Here is a 23,862-nt window from a genome sequence, read left to right on the forward strand (position 1 = left end):
GCCTCTGTTACTTGACTTGGAGCATCAAATTGAATGGGCACTGGACCAAATACAGTCAGAACATGCTTTGAACAGACTCCCTCAAACAACTGTCAGTAAAAGAAGGAATCCTGCCCCAAATGAGAAACTCCAGTAGCACCTTCAAAATCACTCATCAGAGTCAGGGAAGGGACCCCAGAGCTCCCATTGTCTGAGGCCGGCACAGGAGTGATGCAGCAGGTACAAACACCCAAAGAAGAAAGACAAGACATGCATGTGTCCCACTTCATTTATTCATTTGCACTCAATCATTAGTCACTGCCGTTCATCTGCTCTGCAGCAGAGGCTTAGAATGCAGCGGCAGTGGACAAGGCGGACAGCTCCTACCCTCCTGGACCTCCCAGGCATTGCACAAAGACTGACCAACACGGTGAGGGCTGGAAGGAGAAGCAGGGGGCCTCGAGAGGGGCAGTGAGAGAGCCCTCTCTGCAGAGGATGTTTCAGCTTAGTCCTGAGGGAGGTAGAGCTGGCCTTGAGGATGGCAAGAGGAGGGAGCTGCAAGCAGAGGGAGCGATTAGTGCAAAGGCCCTGAGCTGGAAAAGCATCTGGAACTTTTGAGGGCCTGCAAGGAGCCGGGCTTCTGTGACACGCCAAGAAAGACCCTGGTCTCTTCTGCTCTGCCTTGTATCTGGACTCCCTCTGACTGCCAGCAGTCAGCAGGCCCTTCAGACTCGGTCTCCATGGCCTCCCTTTTTAAGGCCCGCTGAGCAGGGATGTCCTCCAGGCCTCTGCTAGGCTCTGCAGGTCCAGAGGAGAATAAGGCAGTGCCCTCTTCTCAGTGTGTCCACAGTCCTGACGGGAAGACAGACTATAATCCATAGGGCGTGATGGCAGTGCTATGCCTATGCCTGGAATGTTCTGGAAATACAGTTGAAAGATAGTGGATCCAGCATGGAGTGGGCCGTGAGTGCTTCAAGGAAGGCCTATCAGGAGAAGCCCTCTGAGTTGAGTTTCAAAGGAGTAAGGTGTGAGGGTTAGCTAGAGAAGAAGTGGGGAAAAGGGGGTTCCCAGCAAGGGAACATGTGGGTGGGCACACATGTGAAAAGCATGTGGGGCGTGGAGGACATACCACTCAGCTGGGGCTTTGGCCTGAGGGGAGGGCTGGGGTGGTAGGAGGTGAGAAGTGGAAAGGCAGCTGAACCCAGGCCCACAGACCCTCACATGCCAAGCTAAGGAAGTGGAATTAGACTCAAGGTCGTGGGGAGTCATTGGAGGTCTGTCAGCTGGGGAGCAGGAGCAGATTCAAGGTCTCAGAAGCTCACTGTGGCAGCTGCTGGAGGGACAGAGGATTGGGGCAGAGGGACCCAGGGGCTTCTGTCCGCCATGATCCAGGCAGGCAGAAGCACAGGGCTGGGCTGAGCCACATTGGGAGACGTCAGAGAGGGATGGATGTCGGGGCCGGGGAGGAGATGGACCCTGGACTTCACGGCTGATGGGATGAGGCCTTGGGGGAGAGAACAGAATCGAGGGTGATGCCCAGTGTCTGGTTTGGGTGGCCAGCTGGGTGGGGCACTGGAAGGATAGTTAGAGAGTTAGTTAAACAGAGAGTCCATAAAAGGATGTGCTGAGTTAGAGATGACATGGGGCCATCCAAGTAGAGGAGTTGAGTAGAGGAGAGACAGGTAGGAGATGAGGTGTCGAGGCTGTGATCTGAGAGGTGACAGGTATGGCTGGGAGAGGGTCCAGGTGAGGGCCCTGAGAGTCCCCAAACGGAACGAGGGGCAGGAAGTGAGTACCGAAGACAGAGAGAAGGAGAGAGAGCGCAGTAGTCAGGGAGAAAGGCCACCCCACCGGGTGAGGGCAAGCTTCCAGAAGACAGAGGAGAGCAAGGAGCAGGGCAGGGTCTCTGCCACGGGGTGTCAGGTGGGAGCAGCTGGCCCAGGTGTAGCAGGTGGGGGACCTGGGCTTGGCCAAGGAGGTGGAGCCATGCGGCTGGAGAGACTCAGGGTGCAGCCAGGGGGCTGCAGGCCCGGGGGGAGTGGGGGGCCTTCCCTGACTGCTGACTGACACTTGACTCCCCTCAGTGCTCTCACAGCCGCCCCCATGTGGCGTCTCAGGCAAACGATCCCCTCTCTGCCAGAGACCTTCCCAAGAGCAGAGACTGACACAGACTAGGTGCTTGGGAAACTGTTTACTTGAAAGGGCAAATGAGAAATGGGAAGCGGGCCACTCATTATCAAAGACTGTCAGCATCGCCCAGCTGCTTATCCCCACTGCAGTGGAAGATGCTCTGGGGGTTACCTTTGGGGAAGGAGCTGAAGAAGAAAGGAAATTGGGCTTCTTTCTGACCCTAGCAACCCAGGGAGTTGATCTCTCTGTGCCTCAGTTGCTTTACCTGCTCTCTCCCAAGGGTGGAATACAAGTGTGCACGGCAGCGCTACAAATGCTGCTCCAAAGCAGGGAAGCCAGGAACAAGTAGCAGCTCAGAGTCCTCCCCAGAGTCAGCATTCTGCTGGGTCTAGGGTTCTCTGGCCAGGCCGTTGGCTGCCACGAGACCTGGGGCCTCCCCCTACCTCCCTCGTTGGTGTGCCTGCTGGGCAGATCTGTGGCCCACATTTGGGAATGGAGCACAGAGGTTCCTTCTGGAAAGGAGCCCACACCCTCCGCTCTGCTGCAGCTCATTAGCAGTTCAAGCAGCCGCTTTCTGGGCCCGGGAGGCTGTCCCAGGGCTCCGGAGCCTCTGCCTGCCAACTCAAGGCTTTCTTACTTGGTGCCAACACAGGACTGAGGGAACGACAATCCGCCTGGCACCCTCTGGGTGGTCCTCCAAAAGAGCAGGCAGGCCTTGGTGAACTGTCAGGCTCTCCACCTGTGGACCGGCTTCAAGGTGAGTTCACACAATGACCACTCTTTGGAGACCTTTCATTTCTCATAACTGTCCTGGCACGCGTCCCAAGCATGGCAGGGCACAGCATGGTGAGGGGGGAGAGGTGCTACTGGTAGCCCCACTCCTCTCAGCCCTTTTCGGATCAAGCCTCAGTGGCAAACTTCGTCTTGCTTTGGAAGAAGGAGCCCTGGGCAGCTGCCACACCATGATGGTCTTGATGATGGGACATAAATATGCCAGTGGGAGAGGCCCAGCAGAGGCCCCTTCCTTCACACATTACCCCTCACCATTTTTTGCAATCCCAGGTGCTAAGGCTGGGTCCCTGCTGGAAACTAGCAGGACACTGAGGTACACCAGTCCTCCTCCTTCTTGGAGGGAGGCCAGGGAGCTCTCACTGGACCAAAAGCACCTCCACGTAGCCAGGTCACATTTCCCGGTAAGCATGGACCTCCAGCTGGGACCTGGCTGGGTGCAGGGCTGCCTACAGAGAGGGGGTCTGAGAGAGAGGTGACCACCCCTCTGCTTTCCGGGCTGGCTCAGGCTGAGCCTGGGCCTGGAGGGAGCTGGGCCCCTGCAGAGTCAGACATGACCCTGGCCCTCCAGGTCTTGCTTGCTCTGGGGCCAGGGCCTGGGACATGGCTGGAATGGCAATAAGCATCACTGCCTGGGGGTGGGACAGGGAAGAGAGAGCCCATGGCTGATGGCGATCAGCACAGGCTCAGGGAGACATGAGCACCCCATGAAGCACCATTTCAGGACAAGGGGCTGGATAGGAAAGTGGAGGGCGGGGTGAGAAGTGTGTGGAGAGAGGTCAAGAGCAAGGCTGTCCCTAGAATTCCTCCACCAGCTCACAGCTGGGGGGCATGAGACCTCCTGACTGGTTAGGGTCTCATTAAACCTCCCTGAGTCTCCTACGAGCCGCCTCATCTCTATTTTACAGGTGTACACAGTTAGGGTTCTACCAGAGAAACAGAACCAGAGGGAGATTCTATGTTACATAATTGTAGGGTCTGGCTGGGCAAGTGTGAAATCTGGAGGGCAGGCTGGCAGGCTGGAAATGCTCATTCCACAGGTGGCATTTCTTCCTCAGGGAAACCTCCATTTTGCTCTAAAGGCTTTCAGCTGATCGGACTAAGCTCACCCAGATTATCAAGGATAAGCTCCCAGACTTAAAATCAGTTGGTCGTCACCTCCACAGAATCCCTTCCCGGCAACACCTGGATGAGTGTTTGATCAAATCACTGGGTACCGTCACCCAGCCAAGTTGACACATAAAAGTGACCATCGCCGGGATGACCCCCGGTGCCTGCTCACAGCTACTGTGAGGGGGAGTGAGGAAGTAAGACTGTGCACAGACTCTGGCTTGAAAACATCCTCAGGGCAAGGCAGCTCTGGCTCCGTGGGCTTGTCTGGAGCGTGTGGGTAGTGCGTTTGCGGGCTGGTCGGAAGTGTTTGAGCCAAGGAGGCTGAGCTGGGTTTGGGTCTGCTTGTCTGCAGGGGGTGGGGGCTGGCTCAGAGAGCCCTGGGGGCTTTGTGGGTGCGGCATAAGCGGCTTCGGGGAGCTTCGAGGCAGGCACTTCCAGAGGCACAGTGTGCTGCCTGGCCACCCAGACCTCACGCCCAGGCAGCTCTCAGAGGAAATTTCCAGGCTAGCCTCATCCCTCCTGAAAGCCTGGCCAGGGGCAGGCTGAGAGTTTTCAGGGCTCTGGAAATTCCCACCTGGCCCGGGTGCTCTCAGCAGGGGGCTGTGTGCCCTCAGCCGGGGGTGCTGCAGGACCTTCAAGTCTGGGTGGGGTCTCCCCTGGGCTCTCCACCGTGGCAGCCAGGTCTTCTGGGAATAAGCTCAAATCTGTCCTCACACAGCTAAACCTATAACTCAGGTGCGACAACTTTCATCTCCTAATCTGGACCAGTTTTCTAAAAGATTAAAATCTGTGTGTCATACAATCATTTCCCTAGGAATTGGGATAATAATAACACCCATCTCACAGGGCTGCTGTGAGGAGTAAGCCCAGGTACAGTGAAGGGGGCCCGATTTCAGTGCCCAGGAAGTGTTGAACGTTATTAAGAGCGAGTACTTATTTAGCGCTGATTTGGAGCCTGCCCCTGGGCTAGGTGCTTTCCACACATTATTTCAGTAATTCAGGAATAAATAAGGTTTTGAAACCTGGGGGCTAGAGAAAGGTGTGGAGTGCAGGCTGGAGAAGAGCCCCTGACCACTAAAGTTGTTATGGAAAATTGTGTGTCCTTTGTATTTTATAGCGAAACTGTCCATGGCTTTCAATCAGCTCAAAGAATTGAGAACTTCTGGTTTAGTTGATAGTTGGACATTCAATTATAATTATTTCAGCTCTGTTTTAGCTTGAAAGAGGATGTGTCCACCCAGCTAAATAATCCTATCACAGAGAGACCTTGGTGTTTGTAATTAAATACTTCTGGACCTCGGATAAAGCCTTCCTCTGTACCTCTTGTCATGAACTTTGAAAAATGTCCCTGAAATCATTTCCAGTGTCTCGGAGGAGATGTAAAGAACTATCATAACTACCGGTGGACACTCCCTCGCCCGGCCCGCGCGCTGCGCCTTTAAGGTCTACTGGGGGCGTGATGTCAGCTGCCCGCGGGCGCTTGGAGCGGGACCCGGGCGGCCCGCGCGCTTTGGCGATTCCGAGCCATTCCGAACCCGGCGTGGAGGAGGACCTGCCGGGAGCTCCGCGTCCCTGACTTGGCCCGACCGGTGCGCTCGCCCGTGGGCCATGACCAGCAGACCCTGAATGGGCACCGACCCGGCTCCGGGAACGCGAGGCTCCGCGGCCCCGGCCATGGGCAACTTCCAGCCGGAAGACTTTGTGGCGGGCTGGATCGGAGGTGAGCGCATCCCCGGATGGGAGGGACCCCCAGAGGTGAGTGCGCTGACGGGACAGCCCGGCCCGAGAGGAAGAGAGCGAGCCAGCCGGGAGTTGCGCAGGCGGAGTTGATACGCCGTGCCGGGTCAGGGAGCTCCGCGCCCGGGCGCTGCCCACACGCGCCCTAGGTGCGCGCTGCCCGCCGCCCGGCTGGTCTTGCCGCTCCTCGCCTGCTGCCGCGACCCCGGGAGAGATTCATCCCGAGCCTGCGATTTGCCTCAAAGTTTGGGTCCGCGGGACTTGATCCTGTAATGATTAAACCGCTGGTCAAAGCGGACAGCCAATGGAACGTCCTGGCGCGTACACACCCTTTGGCGCCCTGGTGCGCACCTGAGTCTGGGGACTCTGGGCTCACAGGAACTCGTGTGTGAGGGTGGCGTTTGACCACCGCCCGCCCCCGCGCGCGGGATGCGGAGCCCGGCCTGGCGGTCAGGCCGACCCTTGTGGCGTCGGGCTGCGGGGAGCGGAGGGCAGAGCTGGGAGCCCAGCACCGGCTGCAGGTGTCCGCTGCCAGATAGGAGGAACCCTTCGCGTTTTCAGCACAGCCAACTGTCACGCCTCTCCTCGGGCACTGTTGGGCCCGCCGGTCCCTTCCTACCACTCTTGGAGCCGCTCTCTGCTGAGCCTGCGGTGTGTTTGCTTGGGCGATAGTCGCATCCATTGCCTTGCTTCTCCATTCTTCTCTTTCCAATAGGTCTATCCCTCCTCTTTGCTCAGCTATTTGGGGGGACGGGGTTGAGGGACTTTGCTTATTGTCAGATATAGCCTTTCTTTTGGCTCCATCTAAGAGGACCATCAGAAAAGAGCTGTTGGCGAATGCAGCCTCTCCCCAATGTAAAATCCTGAGACACTCAGGTAGAGGCTATGGCTAGCGTGTTTGTGCCCCACCAAGTGTTGTAGGTATGGAGACCAGGAGATTTGTAGGAAAGGAAAAAAAACAAAAAAAGTAACTAACCAGCTAGGATCCCGGGTGGTTCCCCTTCTGGTGGCACCCTCCCACCTCCTAGCAGGAGTCCATGTCTGTCCCCCACAGGTGACAGGTGGTTGCAGGGCCCCTGCTTCTCACCCTCCCAAGCAAAGGTGATTCCTCTCACTGGGGGCAGTTCTTTTGCACAGGCTTCCTTGGGTAAGGCTGAGACCTGCCTCTCCTAACTTGGCCAGTCAGGGGGCTGTGCCCAGGGATCTACCAGGCACATCCAGACCCTCTTTGGACGACCTTTCAGCCATTCGGAGGGAGAGGCTTTCCTCGGCTGCCCTTTAAATAGTCAGACCAACTTCAGTAGGGCTGCCAGGGGCTTGGTTTGAGAAATGTCCTGGAGAGTAAGACTGTCAGAGTAGCTCAAAATCTCTGATGACACAGAGACCCTCCCCAACTCACACAGCAAGTAGTGGGTTGTCCTTTATTCTGCGATTGCCCTTACTTTGTTGATGTCAACATGATTTTGTTTGTTTTTGTTTTTGCTTCCATGAAATGAACATGAATATATAGTAGCAGTGAATACTTCATAAGTGTCAGGTGCTGTTTAAATGCTACATGGATACTTTTAAAGCAAGTTTATTGAGGTTATTTTACATATCATAAAATCCACTCATTTCAAGTGTACAATTTAGTGATTTTTAGTAATTTTACCAAGTGGTGCAACCATTACCATAAACTAGTTTTAGAACATTTCATCCCCCAGTAAGATCCCTCATGCCCATTTACAATTAAACCCCATCCCCTCCCTCTCTCTCTGGGCAACCACTTTCAGGCTCTAAAAATTAGCGTTTTCTGGACACTTTATGTAAACAGAATCATACAATATGTGGTCTCGTGTCTATGTATATTTCTTTATAGCTCTATGAGGTAGCTACTATCATTACATCCCCATTTGACAGATGAGGAAATGGATACTCAGAGAAATTCAATGACTTGCCCAAAACCATACATCTAGGATGAACACTAGGATTCCAACCCAGACAGTCTGGTACTAGGGCCATTTTAAGCCCTGTACTCATCTATAGCTGTTTTCTCTCTCAGTGACCTGTCATGATAAACTTTCACCATTACATCCTTCCCATTTTGTTCGAAATTTTACTGGTCTGTAATATCCCAAGGTCTGGAAATCACTGACCTGATAATTCTGTTTCTTATCTGTATCCCTGCTTTCAGATGGGTGGACTAATGAGTATGCAGGGAGATAATGGCCCAAGGCTGGGTCTGGGGCTGCTGCCCTGGGCTGAGGGATGCAGCCAGAGCCTGAGGACCAGAGCTCCTTCCTTCCCCTGAAGGGAGGAGTTCCTGTAGAGTGAATGGCCCGGCTTTCCGCTGCCCACCATCTTTCTGCCTCTGCCCCGTTCTGTGGGAAGGAGAGGTTGAGAGGGGCCTAGAGGTTCTAGACCAAGGGAACATTTGTTCTGGAATAGCTGGTTTCTCTGCTCTGTAGATATCTAATATTCCAGGACCCCTGATCTGCCCTACCTGGTGCAGTCACTCCTGCTAGCAGAGACACTTCCTTCCTCATCAGCGCGATGGGGAATTGGTCTCAGAAGGATGGCTCCTGTTTCAATCTCACAACCACTGCCTTCTGTGGCATGGCCTCAGGGCTGTCTTGCTTGCCTCCAAAATCGTTCTGGCCTTCTGAATGTGTGTGTGGATGGGCATTTTTCATTGAAAAGATCCAGAATATCCATCACCTTTTCAAAGAGACCTTCTTTAAAAAAAAATCAATAGGGATGGCAGCCCCTTTTGAGCATCCTGTAAGTGCCAAGCTCTGCTGGTACTTTACATTTTTTACTTCATTTCATTCTTAAAATGGAACCGTGAGGTAGGTGCTAATATTATTCCCACTACATATGCTAAAAGGGAGGTGTAGAAAAGCTAAATAACCTGCAGGAACCTGAAAAGTTTCTGGGTTTTCTCTTCATACCCTCCCTCTTTTTTTGAGGTGAAATTCACATAACATAAAATTAATCATTTGAAAGTATACAATTCAGTGGCATTTAGTACAGTCACAGTGTTGCGCAACCATCTATCTAGTTCCAAAACATTTTTCTCATGCCCAGAGAAGTTTCTGGACCTATTAAGCAGGTACTGCCATTTCCCCTCCTCCAAACCCTGGCAGTCACTAATCTGCTTTCTGTCACTATGGATTTACCTATTCTGGATAATTCATATAAATGGAATCATACAATATGTGACCTTTTTTGTCTGGCCTCTTTCACTTTGCATAATGTTTTCCACATTCATCCACACTGCAGCATGTATCAGTACTTCATTCCTATTTATGTCTAGTAATATTCCATTGTATGGATATACCACATTTTATTTAGCCATTCATCCAGCAGTGGACATTGGGCTGTTTTTACCTTTTGGCTTTTTTGAATAGTGCTGCTATAAACATGTGTGTATATGTACTTGTTTGAGTGCCTGTTTGCAGTTCTTTTAGGTATATTTCTAACAGTGGAATCGCTGGGTTATAGGGTAATCCTATGTTTAACTTTGTAATAAGCCAAACTGTTTTCTATGGCAGCTGCACCATTTCACATTTCCACCAGCAATATATACGAGTTCCAATTTCTCTATATCATCACGAATACTTGTTATTTTCCTTTTCTTTCTTTCTTTTTTTTTATTATAGCCATCCTAGTGGGTGTGAAGAAGAATCTCACCGTGCTTTTGACTTGCATTTCCCTAATGACCAATGATGTTGAGCATCTTTTCATGTACTTGGCCGTTTGTATATCTTCTTTGGAAAAATGTCTATTCAAGTCCTTTGCCCTTAAAAAATTTTTTTTTCTTTTTAGTTGTTAGAGTTCTTTACATATTCTGGATATTTGACCCTTATCAAATATTCGATTTGCAAATATTCCCCCCCCCACCCCTTCTGTAGGTTTCTTTACTTTCTTGAGAGTGTTCTTTTATGCACCAATGTTTTTAATTTTTTTGACACCCAATTTTTCTTTTGTTGCTTGTACTTTTGTTGTCATATATAAGAATCTGTTGCAAATCTACATTCGTGGAGATTTCCCCCTATATTTTAGCATATGATTTCTATAGTTGCAGTGCTTCCATTTAGGTCTTTAGTTTCTTTTGAGTTAACTTTTGTATATAGTATGAGGTAGAGGTCTATTTATTCTTTTGCATGTGGGTAGCCAGTTATCCCAGCACCTTTACCTCCCTTTTTTTAGGGTACTTGTTTCTTGAGGCAGGGCCCAGGTTTTACTCCATTTTCTTTGCCTTCCTCCATGCGTGAGCCTGTGCCTAACACACTGGCGGCGGGGGTGGGGGGGTCCCCTCTGGTGACTGGGCATTGACTGAATAAGTGAATGTAAGTGTCTGAGTCCTCTGTTCCGTCCTAAGAGCCAGCCAGTGCAAGCGAGGAGTCCAGGGACTGAGTGACCAGGAAGTCCTCTTTGATCCACAGGTGCAGCGAGCGTCATTGTCGGCCACCCTCTGGACACAGTCAAGGTACAGTAGCCGTGTTGCCATTACCTTTTGGAAAGGGGCCTGGAGTGAGTCTGACTCCGGGAATGTGCCTGCTGTTTCTGACCCCCAGAAGGCCACCAGCGCAGGGCAGACTCTCTGTGCCAGTCCACAGGGGCGGAGCGCTAGGAGGCCCGGTTGGAATGCTCCCCCCTCCTTGCTGGGCAGTGATTTTGTTTTTGTGAAGCTCCATTTCTGCCTCCAGGCTCTCATGAGCTGCAGGGGAGGGGTGGGGCACTGTGAGTGCTCTCCTGCAAGCCTCTATTGAGCGAGGGAACCAGAATCTGGGCCCATTATCTAAGGTTGGGCCATTGGAAAAGATACTCCAGGCACAGAGAACGGCATGGGCAAAGACAGTGAGGTGGGGACACCTCCAGGGGGCCATGCTTCAGAAGGGCCAACATGGCCACTTCTGCTGATGCATCAGGTTTCTGAAAGCAGCTACGGATCAGAATCCAGGACCGGTAGGTCGGCACTCAATCCTTGGAGGCCTTGAACTTCAGGTTAGGACTCTAGACTTAGGTTGGGAATGGGAAGCCGTTATAACTTGACGGAGCCAGCAAAGCCACCTGGCATTGGGATCATCCACGCTTCTTGTTCTACACATGTGGAAACTGCCCCAGAAAGGGGAAGGGTGTCACCTCAGGTCACACAACAAATCAAAGGCTTGAGGAGTGAGATGTTACAAAGGGACATTCTTTGGGTCCACCCCCACCCCTGCCACCTGTCCCCATGGCGAGCAGCACTCACAGCTGTACCCTGAGAACGTGGCCACAAATAGTGCCTCCTCACCCTGACTTCCACATTTGTATCTAACGCTCTGCCGGGATCGTGCACAAAGAGGACCTCCCAGGCCCTTCTCCAGTGGCCACTGTGGTCCCCTTTCTCCCCATCTTCCTCCCTGCGTGACCGTGGGCCCCTCCTCAGTCAGAGCCCAGGCCTGCTCTCTTCTTGATGGGGAGGTCAGCCTATGTGTCTAAATAGTTAAAGGTATTTCCTGGCTTCTCACACCCCTCACACAAGCCCAGCCTTTTGCTCATACATCAAATGCATCTTGGATGCTCTCTGTGCAGGCACTGTGGGGCTGGCAGGGCAGCAGTGGTGGACAAAGCAAGTCCAGTCCTTGCCCCGGCAGGCCTAACAGCCACATTTCTGACCCGGGCAACCAGTGTCTCTTCCTGGTAGAGCATCCTTCCCTCACCTGCAGCTTGGTTAGGGGATGGTAGAGCTTGTTGGAACCCCCATCCTCATCCCCTGCCCCTGGCACAGGCAAGCCTGGCCACTCTTTGCCTGGCCACATGTCACCTGTAAAGACCAGGACTCTCCTTGTTTTCTCCACTCTGCCCCCTGAGCCTCGGCAGGGAACCTTTCCTGATACATAAAATCTTGTCTCTGTTCAGCCTGAGAACCTCTCTGCTGAGGGTCCCAGCCTAAAGATGCTGGCTTACATGGCTGGCCTCTGGGTCCAGCCCAGGGCTGTGGCCTGGGGCCCTTGTTTCTCTCCAGAACATCCCCCTTCATTCTGGCTGGCATTTTCTCTAGAGTTCCTGTTCACTGAGAAAGGTCTGGGCAAGAGCCTCAGAGTCAGAATAACCTGGAGTCCAGTTCCAGCCTCCCACATACTCTCCTGTGCCTAGGGCACAGCACTTAAACTCCCCAAGCCTCGGTTTCCTCATCTGTAAAATGGGCAAAGAGCACCTCCCCGGTGGGGCTGTCATGAGGATTGTCAAGTGGCAGTGAGGATAGAGCAGTGAGCGATCCCCTCCTGTCCTGAAGAATACACACATTGGAGTGTGGGGAGGCAGATGAGTGACTTGTTCCTGGTTTCCAGACTCGCCCCTGGGAGAGCCAAGCTAGAAGGATCTGGGCTGCTGACCTGGGTCAAAGACTCATTCCCTGCCCGCAGCTGCCTCACCACAGGTGGGAGAGCCAGCACTGGCTACTTGGTGGCAGTAGAGCTGGGGTCAGGATTCACTGCTGGCTCCTGGCACAGCTGGTGCATTTAAAGTTTATGTCTGATGCAATGTGACCAGGGTTTTCTACTCAGGGCTCAGCTCTCTATAGCCCAGCTAGAGCACTGTAAGAGAATAAATTTGCATTGTTTAAAGCCACTGAATTTATCATAATTTGTTACAGCAGCAATCGGAAACATATACAGGGAATCAGCTTTCTTCATCTGTGAAGTGGGGATAGTATCCATGCCTCAGAGCATTTGTGGGATTCTGTGAGATAAGTTCCATAAGATTTCCAGTGTTTTCCCAAGAATGCAGTTGGTGCATACTAAATGCTAGCTCCTGTTACAACTGGAGGCCTTAGAGGCTTGAGCTGTGCTGCTGGCCTCGGTGGCAGCTTCCTCAAGAGTTGACAGACTTTTGCTCTGGTCTAGACCCAGAGTGAAGTGTGCTCTGGGCTCTTCTGTGGCTTTTCTCAGACCCTCTGCCTGTCTACGGATGCCCCCAGTCACCAGAGCCAGCCTCCATTAGAGGATGCCACAGTTTCACCCTCTGGCCCCTTGGTTAGCCAGTGCCAAGGGCCGAGTGCCACGGCCACGCTCGGCTCCAGGGACGAGAGGGGAATACAAGACGGCCCTGCCCCAGAGGGGGAACCCAAATAAACCCTAAGTAAACAGACGAACAGATCACATCATTGCAGCATTTAAGCTCAGACCCAAAAGATGAGCAGAAGCTGGAGAAAGAGCCTTCCAGGGGAGGAACGCAGGTGGAACATTCTGGAAGTGAGAAAAAACTGATGCTCCAGGGTCCAGGAATGTGCCGTGTGGCAGGCACAACGGGTGCGGAGGAAATGACATGCGAGTGGTGAAAGCCACGCTTCTGGGTGCTGGGTAAGGGTGGAATTTATTCTGAGTTTGGTGGGAGGCCACTGGAGAGCTTGAAACAGCAGTGACAAACATTCATCGTTGTTTGGAAAAGATTAGTCTGACTGTTGTGTAGACATAGGCAAAGGAGTTGGGGTGGGGGAAGCAGGAGGCCAGCGAGGAGCCCAGCCCATCATCAGGGTGAGAGATGCAGGGGTTCTGGAGATGAGAAGAGCAGGTTGCTCCTGAGAGTATTTAGGAGGGCAGAGTGATGGACAGCAGGTGGGCCAGAGCCGCGGGTTAGCTTTTTGTACTCAAGATGCAGCAGCATCATATGTCCCCACACAAACATTGCTTTTGCACAACAAACTGGCCTTTGTTCTTCCCTCAGACCAAGGGGACTCCTGCTGCATTTAGCAAGGTGAGAACGGGACTTGCAGGGAGGCGGCGCAGGTAGAGGACGCAAGGCCAGCCAGGCCGGGACTGAAGGCCAGGCCTCCTTCCTGACGGGGTCGCTGGGGCAGGGGCTTCCCTTCTCTGGGCTTCAGTGCTGGGAGCCCAGAGCCGTGAGGGAGGTGGGGATGTAACCTGTCTCCGGCTGGCCCTCACGCCCTTGTCTTTCTCCGCAGGCTCGCCTGCAGGCCGGCACTGGCTACGGGAGCACGCTTAGCTGCATCCGCACTGTGTACAGGAGGGAGAGTGTAAGTGCTCCCGGGGTGGGGTCTCCTCCTGGGGACCGAGGTCACAGCCCTCACACGCGGGGCACACCCAGCAGGAGGCCTGTTCATTCCGTTCATCACCTTCGGCTCAATTTTCTCTCTTCATCTCACACCACTCCTCCAATATTATGTGTTACCTAAACTTAACCCTGCCCCCAAGTGGGATGTTATTGAGGAAAAAAACTGGTTTTGTGTCACCTCTCGGGAGAAATTCGGAGGCATTTAGAACCACAATGTGGAAAATTCCTACAAAAACAGGATGACCTGCCAGGTTTTCAAAACCAAATGTGTGGCGGTAAACCATGTGTTCGCAGGCTCCCTTTCTCCCAGCATGGGGCGGAGGGTGTGGGGGGCAGGCTCTTCTGATCCCAGACACCCGGAACGGGCTTGTACCACAGGTCACTCCAGACCATGGGACCCAGGGGTTTTCTCTGCAAAGGGGAAATTCTGAATAACATTTTGTAGAAGAAACATCAGGTGACCTTCTTGAGAATGAGTATGTGCTTTTGGAAGGCTTTCCAAGGCCCCTGCTTGGGGAATTTAAAATAAATTTTAAAATTTAGGATGAAATGACCTGTTGGTTTAAAGAAATAGTCAGGTGTAAGCCCTGTGGCAGCCCTGGGCTTTTCCTTGAGTCACTGGAAATGTGGCCCCGTTATTGACTGCTGTCCCCCCCAGGCTCCGTCCTAGAAAGTGCCCTGGAGCTTGGGAGCCTCCTGCCTGCACCTGGAGGTTCTTCTCTTCAGACACAATATGTCTTGTGTCCTGGTGCTGTTCTGACTCTCTTGATCGTCTGCTTTAAAATCAGGGTGAGCGCTGTAAACCCAGCACTCGTTGTTCCGGGGTAACGTTGTCCGATTCCTGCGTCCCCTGAATGGCAGCTGTTGAGCCTCCTTTTTGGCACATGTTCTCCGCAGTGTCTGCCAGCCAGCATCTCCACTCTGGGGTTTCTGTGGGGACTGTGGGCGTTCCTCTGAGACACAGCAGCTCAGAGCTAAGTGATGTCTCAAGTCATCTGAGGGACCTTGTTGTAGAGGAAGAGGCTGAAGCATGGTGCGTGCGTGCATATGTGTTTGCGTGCACATGCGTGTGTGGACGCCTGTGTGAGGAGGTGTCCTGCCCCTTGCAAATAGGGGGCATGCATTCAGGTCAGGATTAGTGGGTTTGAGTACAGCCTGGAGTTTTTACAATGGCTTCCCGCTGCTTTTTCATCTTTGGTGCCATGTGTGCTGCACTGACTCCTCAAAGAGCCTGTGGAATTTTCCAGTTTCAGTGGAGCATCTGTGGTGTTTGCTGAGAACGTGGTGTGTATGGACAGAAGCCTCTTCGTGCTGTTCATCCGGGGACACCCCCTCTGGCTTTTTTCCAATAGACTCCCATGCTCGGGGCACCCAGCTACATGCTGGCCCAGGTGCCCCTGGGATGCTGTGGGACCCTTCTTACCCCCTCACTACAGGCTTAGCGCATTATATTTTAATTGCCTGTCAGTTTGTCTGTCTGGGTCCCCCCTCCCCTGCCCCCAGACTGTGAGCTCAGTGAGGGAAGAGAGTGTGTCTTTCTTGTCCTCCAGGGCCTGGCACATGCCCAGAGAATGCTTTTGTTGTAGTGACACATGAGGGAAGAGTGTGTGGTGCTTGGTAAGCCCACTACCCACTGGGGCTCCATGGGCTGCCCTCGGCCACAGCCCAAGAACACTGCCACTCCAGTGACAAATGCAGGTTCCAGGCCCAGCACATCACGGCTCAGGAACCAAAGCTTCATGCAGAAGCCGATTCCTCCTCGGGTTAAGGATGCTCTCGCCCTCCCCTGTCTCTCCTCTCACATCAGCATCCTCTTTTATTCTTTCCACCAACGTACTGGTTTGCTTTTCCTATGGTGTCTCCCCCGCCAGCCCGTAGTCTCCAGGAGGGCAAGGTCTCTGCCAAGGGCAGCATAGGCCCTCATACCTCCTCCCCCTGGGTCTCCCCACAGGTGTTTGGCTTCTTCAAGGGCATGGCCTTCCCCCTCGCCAGCATCGCTGTCTACAACTCAGTGGTGTTTGGGGTCTTCAGCAACACACAGAGGTTCCTCAGCCACCACCGGTGCCAGGAGCCCGAGGCCGGCTCACCCCGCGTGCTGTCCGACCTGCTCCTGGCCAGCATGGTAGCTGGCGTGGTCTCTGTTGGGCTGGGTGCGCCCGTGGACCTCATCAAGATCCGGCTGCAGATGCAAACACAGCCATTTCGGGAAGGTAAGCGGCCAGGGGAGGTGGCCTGATGTCTGGGGACCTGTGACCCTTTCCTGGTTTCCCAGATCTGGGATTTGGTTAATAATCTTTTTATGGAGCAGGGCATCTAGGTTGAATCATTTTATCTATAGTGGTAACTCTTACTGGTTAAGGATTTTCTACACGCCCGGCGCTTGCAAAGAGCCCCGCATGGGTTCTCTTAATTCATCTTCAGCACAATTCTCTGAGGCAGGTGCTGTGATTTTTTCCATTTTACAGATAAGAAGACTGAAGTTCCCAGAGGTTAAGATACTTATTCAAGGACACACAATTAATGACTGGCCAGTCAGGACCAGCTACATAATTTGCAGCCCCCCAGGGTGAAATGAAAATGCGATCTCTTGATCACAAATTAGTAAGAATTTTAAAAGGGCAACAGCAGAGCATTGTCAAGTGAGGGGCCCTGTGTGACTGCCCAGGTCTCAGACCCACACCTGCCCCACACACACCAGGGAGTGCAGCCAGGGAGGCCTCAAGCTGGACTGGCTGCAGGGCCATGAAGCGGGCCGCCCCTCCCTCACCCTTGATGTCCCATTAGAGCTTCATTTCTTATGTGCTACACAGCTACTCCTGCACCGCGAGCTGGAGCTGTCATCTCCCTGCTGGGAAGGAGGTTTCTGACTCTTCTCCTGGAGCAGTTTTGATAAAGGAGGATGGAAAGAATGGGAAGGCACTTGCTGTGCAGAGTAGAAAGTGCCAGCTCCAGAGGAAGGATGAACTGGGGGGTCTTAGACAAACTTCAATACCTTGGGGTTTGGTCCTTGGCTCTCATTTTACTCTGTCTCCTCAGGGAAGATACTATCCCTTCCTGGGCCTCAGTCTCCTTTTCCGTATAATGGAAGGATTGCATCCCAGGTCCTTCCTGTCACCTCAGATACATACCTGACAGATCTCGTGGGTAAGACCCCTCTCCTTGGCAGCCTTCTGAATGGCCTCCGTGTGAACCCTCTGCCCACAGAGGCGGGGGGTCGGCTCTGCCCCGTGGCTGAAGCCCCAAAAGCTCACTCAGGAGCGTCCGAGGCCAGTGCCTCTCCTGCCCGCAACCCAGGTTCCTCGAGTCAGCCTGCACTCCCTGCTCAGCCGGGGCGGTGTCTAGCGCAGGTCTGCACACACTCCGAGCAGAGTGCCGATGCCCCTCATAGGGGTCCCTGCCACCACAAGAACATGAGTCACACCTGCTGGATGCTCGCGGTCACTGTCAGCATGCGGGGAGATGCAGGGCAACAGACGGGTTGGCTCACCCGGAGGGTCACAGAGCGTGCTCCCATGGGGGCCGCCCAGGGAGATACAGGGCAGGCAGATCCTCGCCTCCATCTACCTGACATACTGAATCGTGTCTTGGTACAGCTCAGTTTGACCGAGGGTTCACACCTCTGAGAAGAGTTTGAAGCTCGCTGATCTGGTCCTATCCCAGAGGCAAATGCAAAGATGCAGAGAAATGAAGGGCATCGTGGACAGGCCTAGAACCCAGGAGTCCCAGCCCCCAGGCTGGTTTTTTGCGCTATCCTGTCTACTTCCAAAAAGCTGTGTTAGTCTAGGGTGCAGAGGAATTCTCTCCATAGGCCTTAAAGCTCTTTGGGGTCCAGATGTTGCAAGAGTCTCGGTGATGAGGCTCCTGGGGGCAGCCCCACCTCCTTCACAACCAGGGCGCCTTGTCCATGGAAGGGGAGGAGAGAGGGGTAGGCATGCTTGTGTACGTGTGAGGGGGCCCTCAGCCAGCCTAGACACCAAGGAAGGTGTTTCTCAATAAATGCCGGCACATTTGGAGGCAAGTTAATTGGTGAACTTTCTCCACAGTGTTTGCTTCCATCCTCTGTTCTGTCCTCACCCACCTACACTTTTCCTGCAGAGGGTTCTAGAATGGTGGCTGACTTGGCAGGCTAAGGGCTGAGCTACAGGGGTCCTGAGGCCAGACTAGAAGTCTCCAGAGACTGGAGGAAGGATAGGAGCAGAACAGCCAGACCCAAGAAAGCCCCCAACGCTGGGCGTGCAGGAGCCTCACTTTTAGGGAGCTGAGCAGCCTCCGTTAGCAGCTGCCAAAGTTGCTAAGTGTTCATCGTGTCCTGACACTGTGTTAAGTGCCGTATGTGCATCATCTCATTTAATATCCACCCGACAGTGGGAGGTCAGCATGACTGTTAGCCCTGTTCATTTACCCAACACACCATAATTATGTACCTGCTGTGTGCCAGGCACAGGGCTGGGTGCTGGGGACACAGCGATGAACAAAAGACTCCATCTCTCTTGTAGTGCTCTGTCCAGCAGACAGGCAGACAGGAACTGGGCCACTCCAAATAGGGTGGGTGGCAGGGAGTGGGTTGGGCTCTCAGCCAGGCTGGGGGTCAGGAAGGGCTCTGGGGCAGGTGGTGGGAGGGGTGGAAGGAGAGCTTGGAGGTCAGTACCGTGCACCTAGTTAGGGCAGCACCGAGGGCCACCCATGCCTGCTCTCCTGGGCCATGGGAGCCTGAGGCACAGCCCACCTGGGCTGGGACTCTCTGGAACTGCCCGTCCAGGAAGTCGGGACCCTTCTGGAGCCTTGTTTCCTGGATAAGCCCTCTGAGCAGGGAGAACATGGGGATGGTGTGCCCTCCCTGTCCTCCTCCAGCATCTCAGGGCGGGAGGCGGTTCCTTGACCCTACCCCTGTACAGCCGGGACCGTGGCCTCAGGCTGTAAGTGCATCCTCATGGTGCCAGAAGGAAACCGGTTCTGAAGTAAACCGCTTGAGGCAGCAACAGAAAATAAAAACGTGTTTGTTCTGTCTTCCCCAGTGTGCCAGGAAGCTGACCTTTGGGGAGCTCAGGGAAGGCTCTTAATAAGAGACCAAGGGAGGTTCTGCACACATATTTTTCCCAGCCCTGCAAAGCTCGAAGTCATTAGCACCTGATCCCAGGGGCTTAGCTGGCAGTGCAGACACAAAACGGTTGACCTGAGTGGGCGGAGGGAAGGTAGAAACCAAGACTGGAGGGTCCGCCTCAGCTGTGCCCCTAGAGCCTCTGATCTGGACTAACCCAGAATAGTCACAGCCTTGGGGGCTGAGGAGCCAGTATTTACTTAGCCCTTACCGTGTGCCAGGCACTGTGCGAAGAACTTAGTGTGTGTTTAATCTTCACAACAACCCAATTCCTAGACATTTACAAAGGGGAGACTGAGGCACAGAGAGATTCCATCACCTGCCTGAGGTCACTGCCCTAGTGGAAGGTGGAGCTGGGATACAGACCCAGGCAACTGACTCAGAGCCCACTGATGCTATTTCTGCTTCTGCCCCAGGGTTTTGTAGAAGCTGAGGCTACGACAGCTTTGGTAATATCTGGGTCTTTGCAAAAAATCATCATGTGCAAAACCAGTTGCAAACTTTGAGGGACGAAAGGGGACTTGGAACATGTCTCCAAAATGACATTGTTCAAGTAGTGGGCATAGCTTGCGGGCTCCGAGGGATGGGTCTGAGTCCTGTGGCTTTGGGCAGCTCCGCTCTGCATGGCCCACTCTTCCTTACCTTCCCCTGTCCCCCCAGATGCATGGGGAAAGGGCTTTGGCGACTACAGGTGCTGGTCAGGATCAACTATTGGGGATAAAGCATGGGAGGCAGGCAGTGGGTCACCAGGCAGTACTTTCTGCCAGGAATCTCTCCAGAAGATGAGGAAGGATGTGGTTATCTTTCACTTGTTCCTCGGGAACCCTCTAGGCCAGAGATAGAAAACTCAAAGACTCACTGGGACCAGGGAGGTAACATAAGTAAGCACGGGTACCTGGAAAATGTACCCTTTTCCATTTTTTGGACACCTACAGCCCTCCTAACCTGTGTTTCATTTTTCCTCTTTTTATTGAAACACAGAACATGCTTCACTTTCCATATCACTCTGCTGTTAGAAACACAGCAGTTCAAGCACATGTGTCGGCCTTGGTGCTGGGAAGGCAAGTCGGGAGTGGTACACACGGTTGCAAGCTGCCCAGATCCCGTCGGAGGGGTGGCTGCAACCCTGCTCCGGCTGACTGTTGCCACGCGGCCTGGATCTTCTGCTTTTTAAGAGAAGGCAGAAAGCTAGATTTTCCCAGGGTCTTCCAATTGGCAATTGTCAGATAATTCAAGTAAAAACAAAACCAAACACAAACCAACGTAACACCATGCAGCCCAAAGCATTGTGTGGACTGGACAGTGTGGGGCTGCGGTTGGCTGCGAGCTTGTGGTCTCTGCTCTGAGTCAGGCCCGCTGTCCCTGATAACTGGGCTGAGATGGGTAATTGCAGGCTACCCTGTGCAGGGCTTGTGGGATTGCTCATGGCTTGTGGCTTTACCCCAGAATTGCCAGTCCACTTCCCGGGTGGTGACAACAGGCTATGAGAGACTAAGCCACGTACTGAAGGCAGGTGCCAGAGGCCTCTGGCTTCCCTGCTTTGGGGCATGAGTCAAGTAGAAAGGATGCCATGGCGAGGTGAGAACTCAGCTCATCTGGTTGGAGACGTGCAAATATAAAGCCACTGAGTTCATCCTGACTGTCTGAATGTGGAGGGAGAAAGCGCCCATCCACCCAAATACAGTCACTGTTAACACATTAATATGTTTCCTTTTCCTGTTCTATATGCATGGATTAAATGTTTTAAGAGGTTGTACTTATGTTATATAGACAGTTTCATATCCTGTTCTTAATTCAGTGTAAAACAGAAGCATCTTCCAAGTTACTAAAATAGAATTCTAAAATTAAAATAGATGGATAATATTTAAAATAGATGTACAATATTCCATCAAATAAACACATGCACACAGACACACACATTTTGAGAGGGATGATACAGTGTAGTAAGAATTCAGTTTCTGGAGTTAGGCCACCTGCTTCTAATCTTACCTCCACCTGTTGTTGCCAAGCCTCAGTTTACTCATCTGCATAAAAGGCATAACAGGAGTAGCTCCTTCATAACTGGGATGGGATGGGATAACATGTAACACAGGAAGATCTTACACAATGTCTGGTACATTGAAAACACGAAATAAATGTTAGCTATGCAGTTAAACTTATTATTTAGAAGTCTTCCTACTAGTGAACATTTAGGTTGTTTACAGTTCTTCCTCTTCTAAAAATAGTGATGTGATCAGCAAATTTGTCCATAAAGAGTTGCCTTCATTTACAGTCATTTCCCTAAATGTGTGGGCTCTTTGATTCGTGACTGGGTCAAAGACTACAGTCATTTTTAAGATTCTTGGTACGTATTGTGAAATTTGTTAAACAGAGGGGTTTTACCAAATTACATAGGCAGTTGCTAAAGTTTAAAGGGAGGGTCCGTTTGGCGCTGCCTGCCAGTACATGCTAGACGGCAGGTATCCTCATGAAAACTCTTCCAGCTTCACGGAGGTCTTCTCCTGGGGCCTCTGTCACTTGGCCTGAATTCATTCAGATTTGGCCTTGACAGTAAGGTGCCTGTGAAAGTGCCGTTTTCAAGTTATCATTACCTTTCGCCCAGGCATGAACCTCACTAGGCACCCTGCTGGGCCCGAGCTGGAATTCAGGGGTGAGGTCCCTCTGCTGCCTGGGCCAAGTCACATCCTGGAGCTCAGTGGCCAATGGCACTCACTCCTCCCCCATCTGGGAGCTTTCAGGTCTGTGTTTTCATTAAGAGCCTAATTAATGTGCAGATCACAAAGCCCTCAACACCACAGGAGGCCAGAGTTTGGGGAATCAGAGGAGAACTCAGCATTAACTCTGTGCTGACCATCATAGTAGTTTCACTAGGCCCAGTTGGAGGCAAAGGGCTGAGGGTTACACTTGATTGAATTCACTCTTTGATTCATTCATTCACTAGCATTTCCCGAGGGCTTGCTCTGAGCCAAGCAGAGTAGGTAAATCAGGTATCAGACACACACAGCCCCCGCCTTCATGGAGCACTCAGTCTGGTGGGGAATCAGGTGTGCACCAGAATGAGAAGGGCCCCAGGAAGGCTCTGGAACCTCAGAATCTGGCTCTGCAGACCGGGAAGGCTCCAGAGAGGAAGTGGCTATTGACTGGGTGTTTGAATACTGGCTAGGATTTGGAGGTGGGGATGTAGGGAGGGAGAGGTGTTTCAGACTGAGAAACGATGTAAGGAAAGAGTCAGTGGCAGGGGACTTCCCTGGTGGTCCAGTGGTTAAGACTTCACCTTCCAATGCAGGGGGTGCGGGTTCGATCCCTGGTCGGGGAGCTAAGATCCCACATGTCTTGCAACCAAAAAGCCAAAACATAAAACAGAAGCAATGTTGTAACAAATACAATAAAGCCTTTAAAACTGGTCCACATTCGAAGTGAGAGAGTGGCATGGACTTATATATACTACCAAATGTAAAATAGATAGCTAGTGGGAAGCAGCCGCATAGCACAGGAAGATCAGCTCGGTGCTCTGTGACCACCTAGAAGGGTGGGATAGGGAAGGTGGAAGGGAGATGCAAGAGGGAGAAGATATGGGGATATATGTATATGTATAGCTGATTCACTTTGTTATAAAGCAGAAACTAACACACCATTGTAAAGCAATTCTACTGCAATAAAGATGCTAAAAAAAAATGGTCCACATTAAAAAAAAATCTTAAAAAAAAAAAAAGAGTCAGTGGCAGGAAAGGCAAGCATGTGGCAGGATGAGGGGGGAGGGGTGGAAGATGCAGGGTCAGTTGTGAAGAGCTTGGATTTTTAGCCGAGTATGGGTTTCCTTTCTATTCTGCAGGCAGAGGAGCGTCTTGGACAGCAGCATGACCTGAGCAAAGCTGTGTGGTAGGAAGTGAACCTGGCCTTCAGAAGGGATGGAAGGGGGTGGGAATAGTAGAGGTGAGGAGGCTGATTTGGAGGCTGCTCCACAGACCAGGCGAGAGGCTGGGAATGCCAGACCCAGGGCCATGGGCTTTGGGAGTAGAGGGGAGCGGCAGACGGAAAAGGCATTGATGATGTAGAACCACCAGGCCAAGCAGGAGAGAGGAAAGTGTCGAAAATGACCCAGGATTTCAAAGTTGGGTGGCGATGAGGGAGGTGGTACCTCCCACGCAGGGAATTAACCAGCAGATGAAGCATGCAAGACAGAGCTTGGCGTGGAGTGGGTGAGCACACATACCCATTGTTGCTGCTGCTGGTTTGGACCCTGGCTGGAGGGGTAGGCTCGAGTGAGAACGTGGGGACTTGACCTTGGTTCCTGTTGAGGGAGGGACTGCAAATGGAATGTCAGGGCTGGAGGTCTAGACAGGGGTGTGACAGACATAGAAGTGACAGCTGAAGTCATGGCGTTAGATGCAAATGCCAAGGTGAGCTGCAATAACCACCAGGGTAGACGTCAATGAGAAAACGCTGTAAAGGAGTTTGGGAGGGAGCTATACTGATGCTAATAGCTGTAGTTAACAAGTATTGCGCCCCAGCCATGTGCTCTATGCTAACACAAATCCCGTGATTCAGTCACCACAGCAACTCTATGAAATCCGCACTGTCATTCTCCATTTGACAGGTGGGGAAACTGAGGCTGGGCTTAAGTGACTTGTCCATGCTCCCTGGGCTGTTCCGCCCCGGACCATGCAGCTCCACACCCTGGGAACACAGTCCTGAGAGACTCGTGTCACCAACGTCAGGAAGGAGAGGGAAGGAGGGAGAGTTGCTGAAGTCAGGGTGACAGTGGGGACGGAGACCAATGGGTAAAGAAGGAAAAAGACTTTCTTTTCCAAGTTGGGAGGGGAGAAGGAAAGAGACAATTGCGAGAGAATTTTGAGGCAAGAGGAAGGAAGTTGAGGAAGCCTGACTCTACCATACTTAAGATAATCTGATGGAATGAAAGGGACAGAGTGTGGCCAGGATTCGAGGAGGAGAAGGTCCTAATATCTGGACATGCC

The 23,862-nt window shown here is 52.4% G+C and overlaps 1 protein-coding gene across 3 annotated transcripts in view; it reads left to right on the forward strand.

The window, feature by feature from the left end:
* Positions 1–2,683: 2,683 nt before the first annotated feature.
* SLC25A48 (solute carrier family 25 member 48) overlaps positions 2,684–23,862 on the forward strand; it is a 45,630-nt gene continuing 24,451 nt past the window's right edge. Inside the window, exons 1-5 of one of the 3 annotated variants that reach the window (XM_007172180.3) lie at positions 2,684–2,866; positions 5,376–5,731; positions 10,176–10,219; positions 13,679–13,750; positions 15,740–15,998. In XM_007172180.3, coding sequence (XP_007172242.2) covers positions 5,638–5,731; positions 10,176–10,219; positions 13,679–13,750; positions 15,740–15,998 — 469 coding nt within the window. In that variant the 5' untranslated portion in view covers positions 2,684–2,866; positions 5,376–5,637. Of the gene's footprint in view, positions 2,867–5,352; positions 5,732–10,175; positions 10,220–13,678; positions 13,751–15,739; positions 15,999–23,862 lie in introns of those variants that run through there. The other 2 variants (XM_007172181.3, XM_057541666.1) reach the window with 2 other exon arrangements.

This window comes from Balaenoptera acutorostrata, chromosome 2 (genome assembly GCF_949987535.1).
Source record: "Balaenoptera acutorostrata chromosome 2, mBalAcu1.1, whole genome shotgun sequence".
NCBI lineage: Eukaryota > Metazoa > Chordata > Mammalia > Artiodactyla > Balaenopteridae > Balaenoptera > Balaenoptera acutorostrata.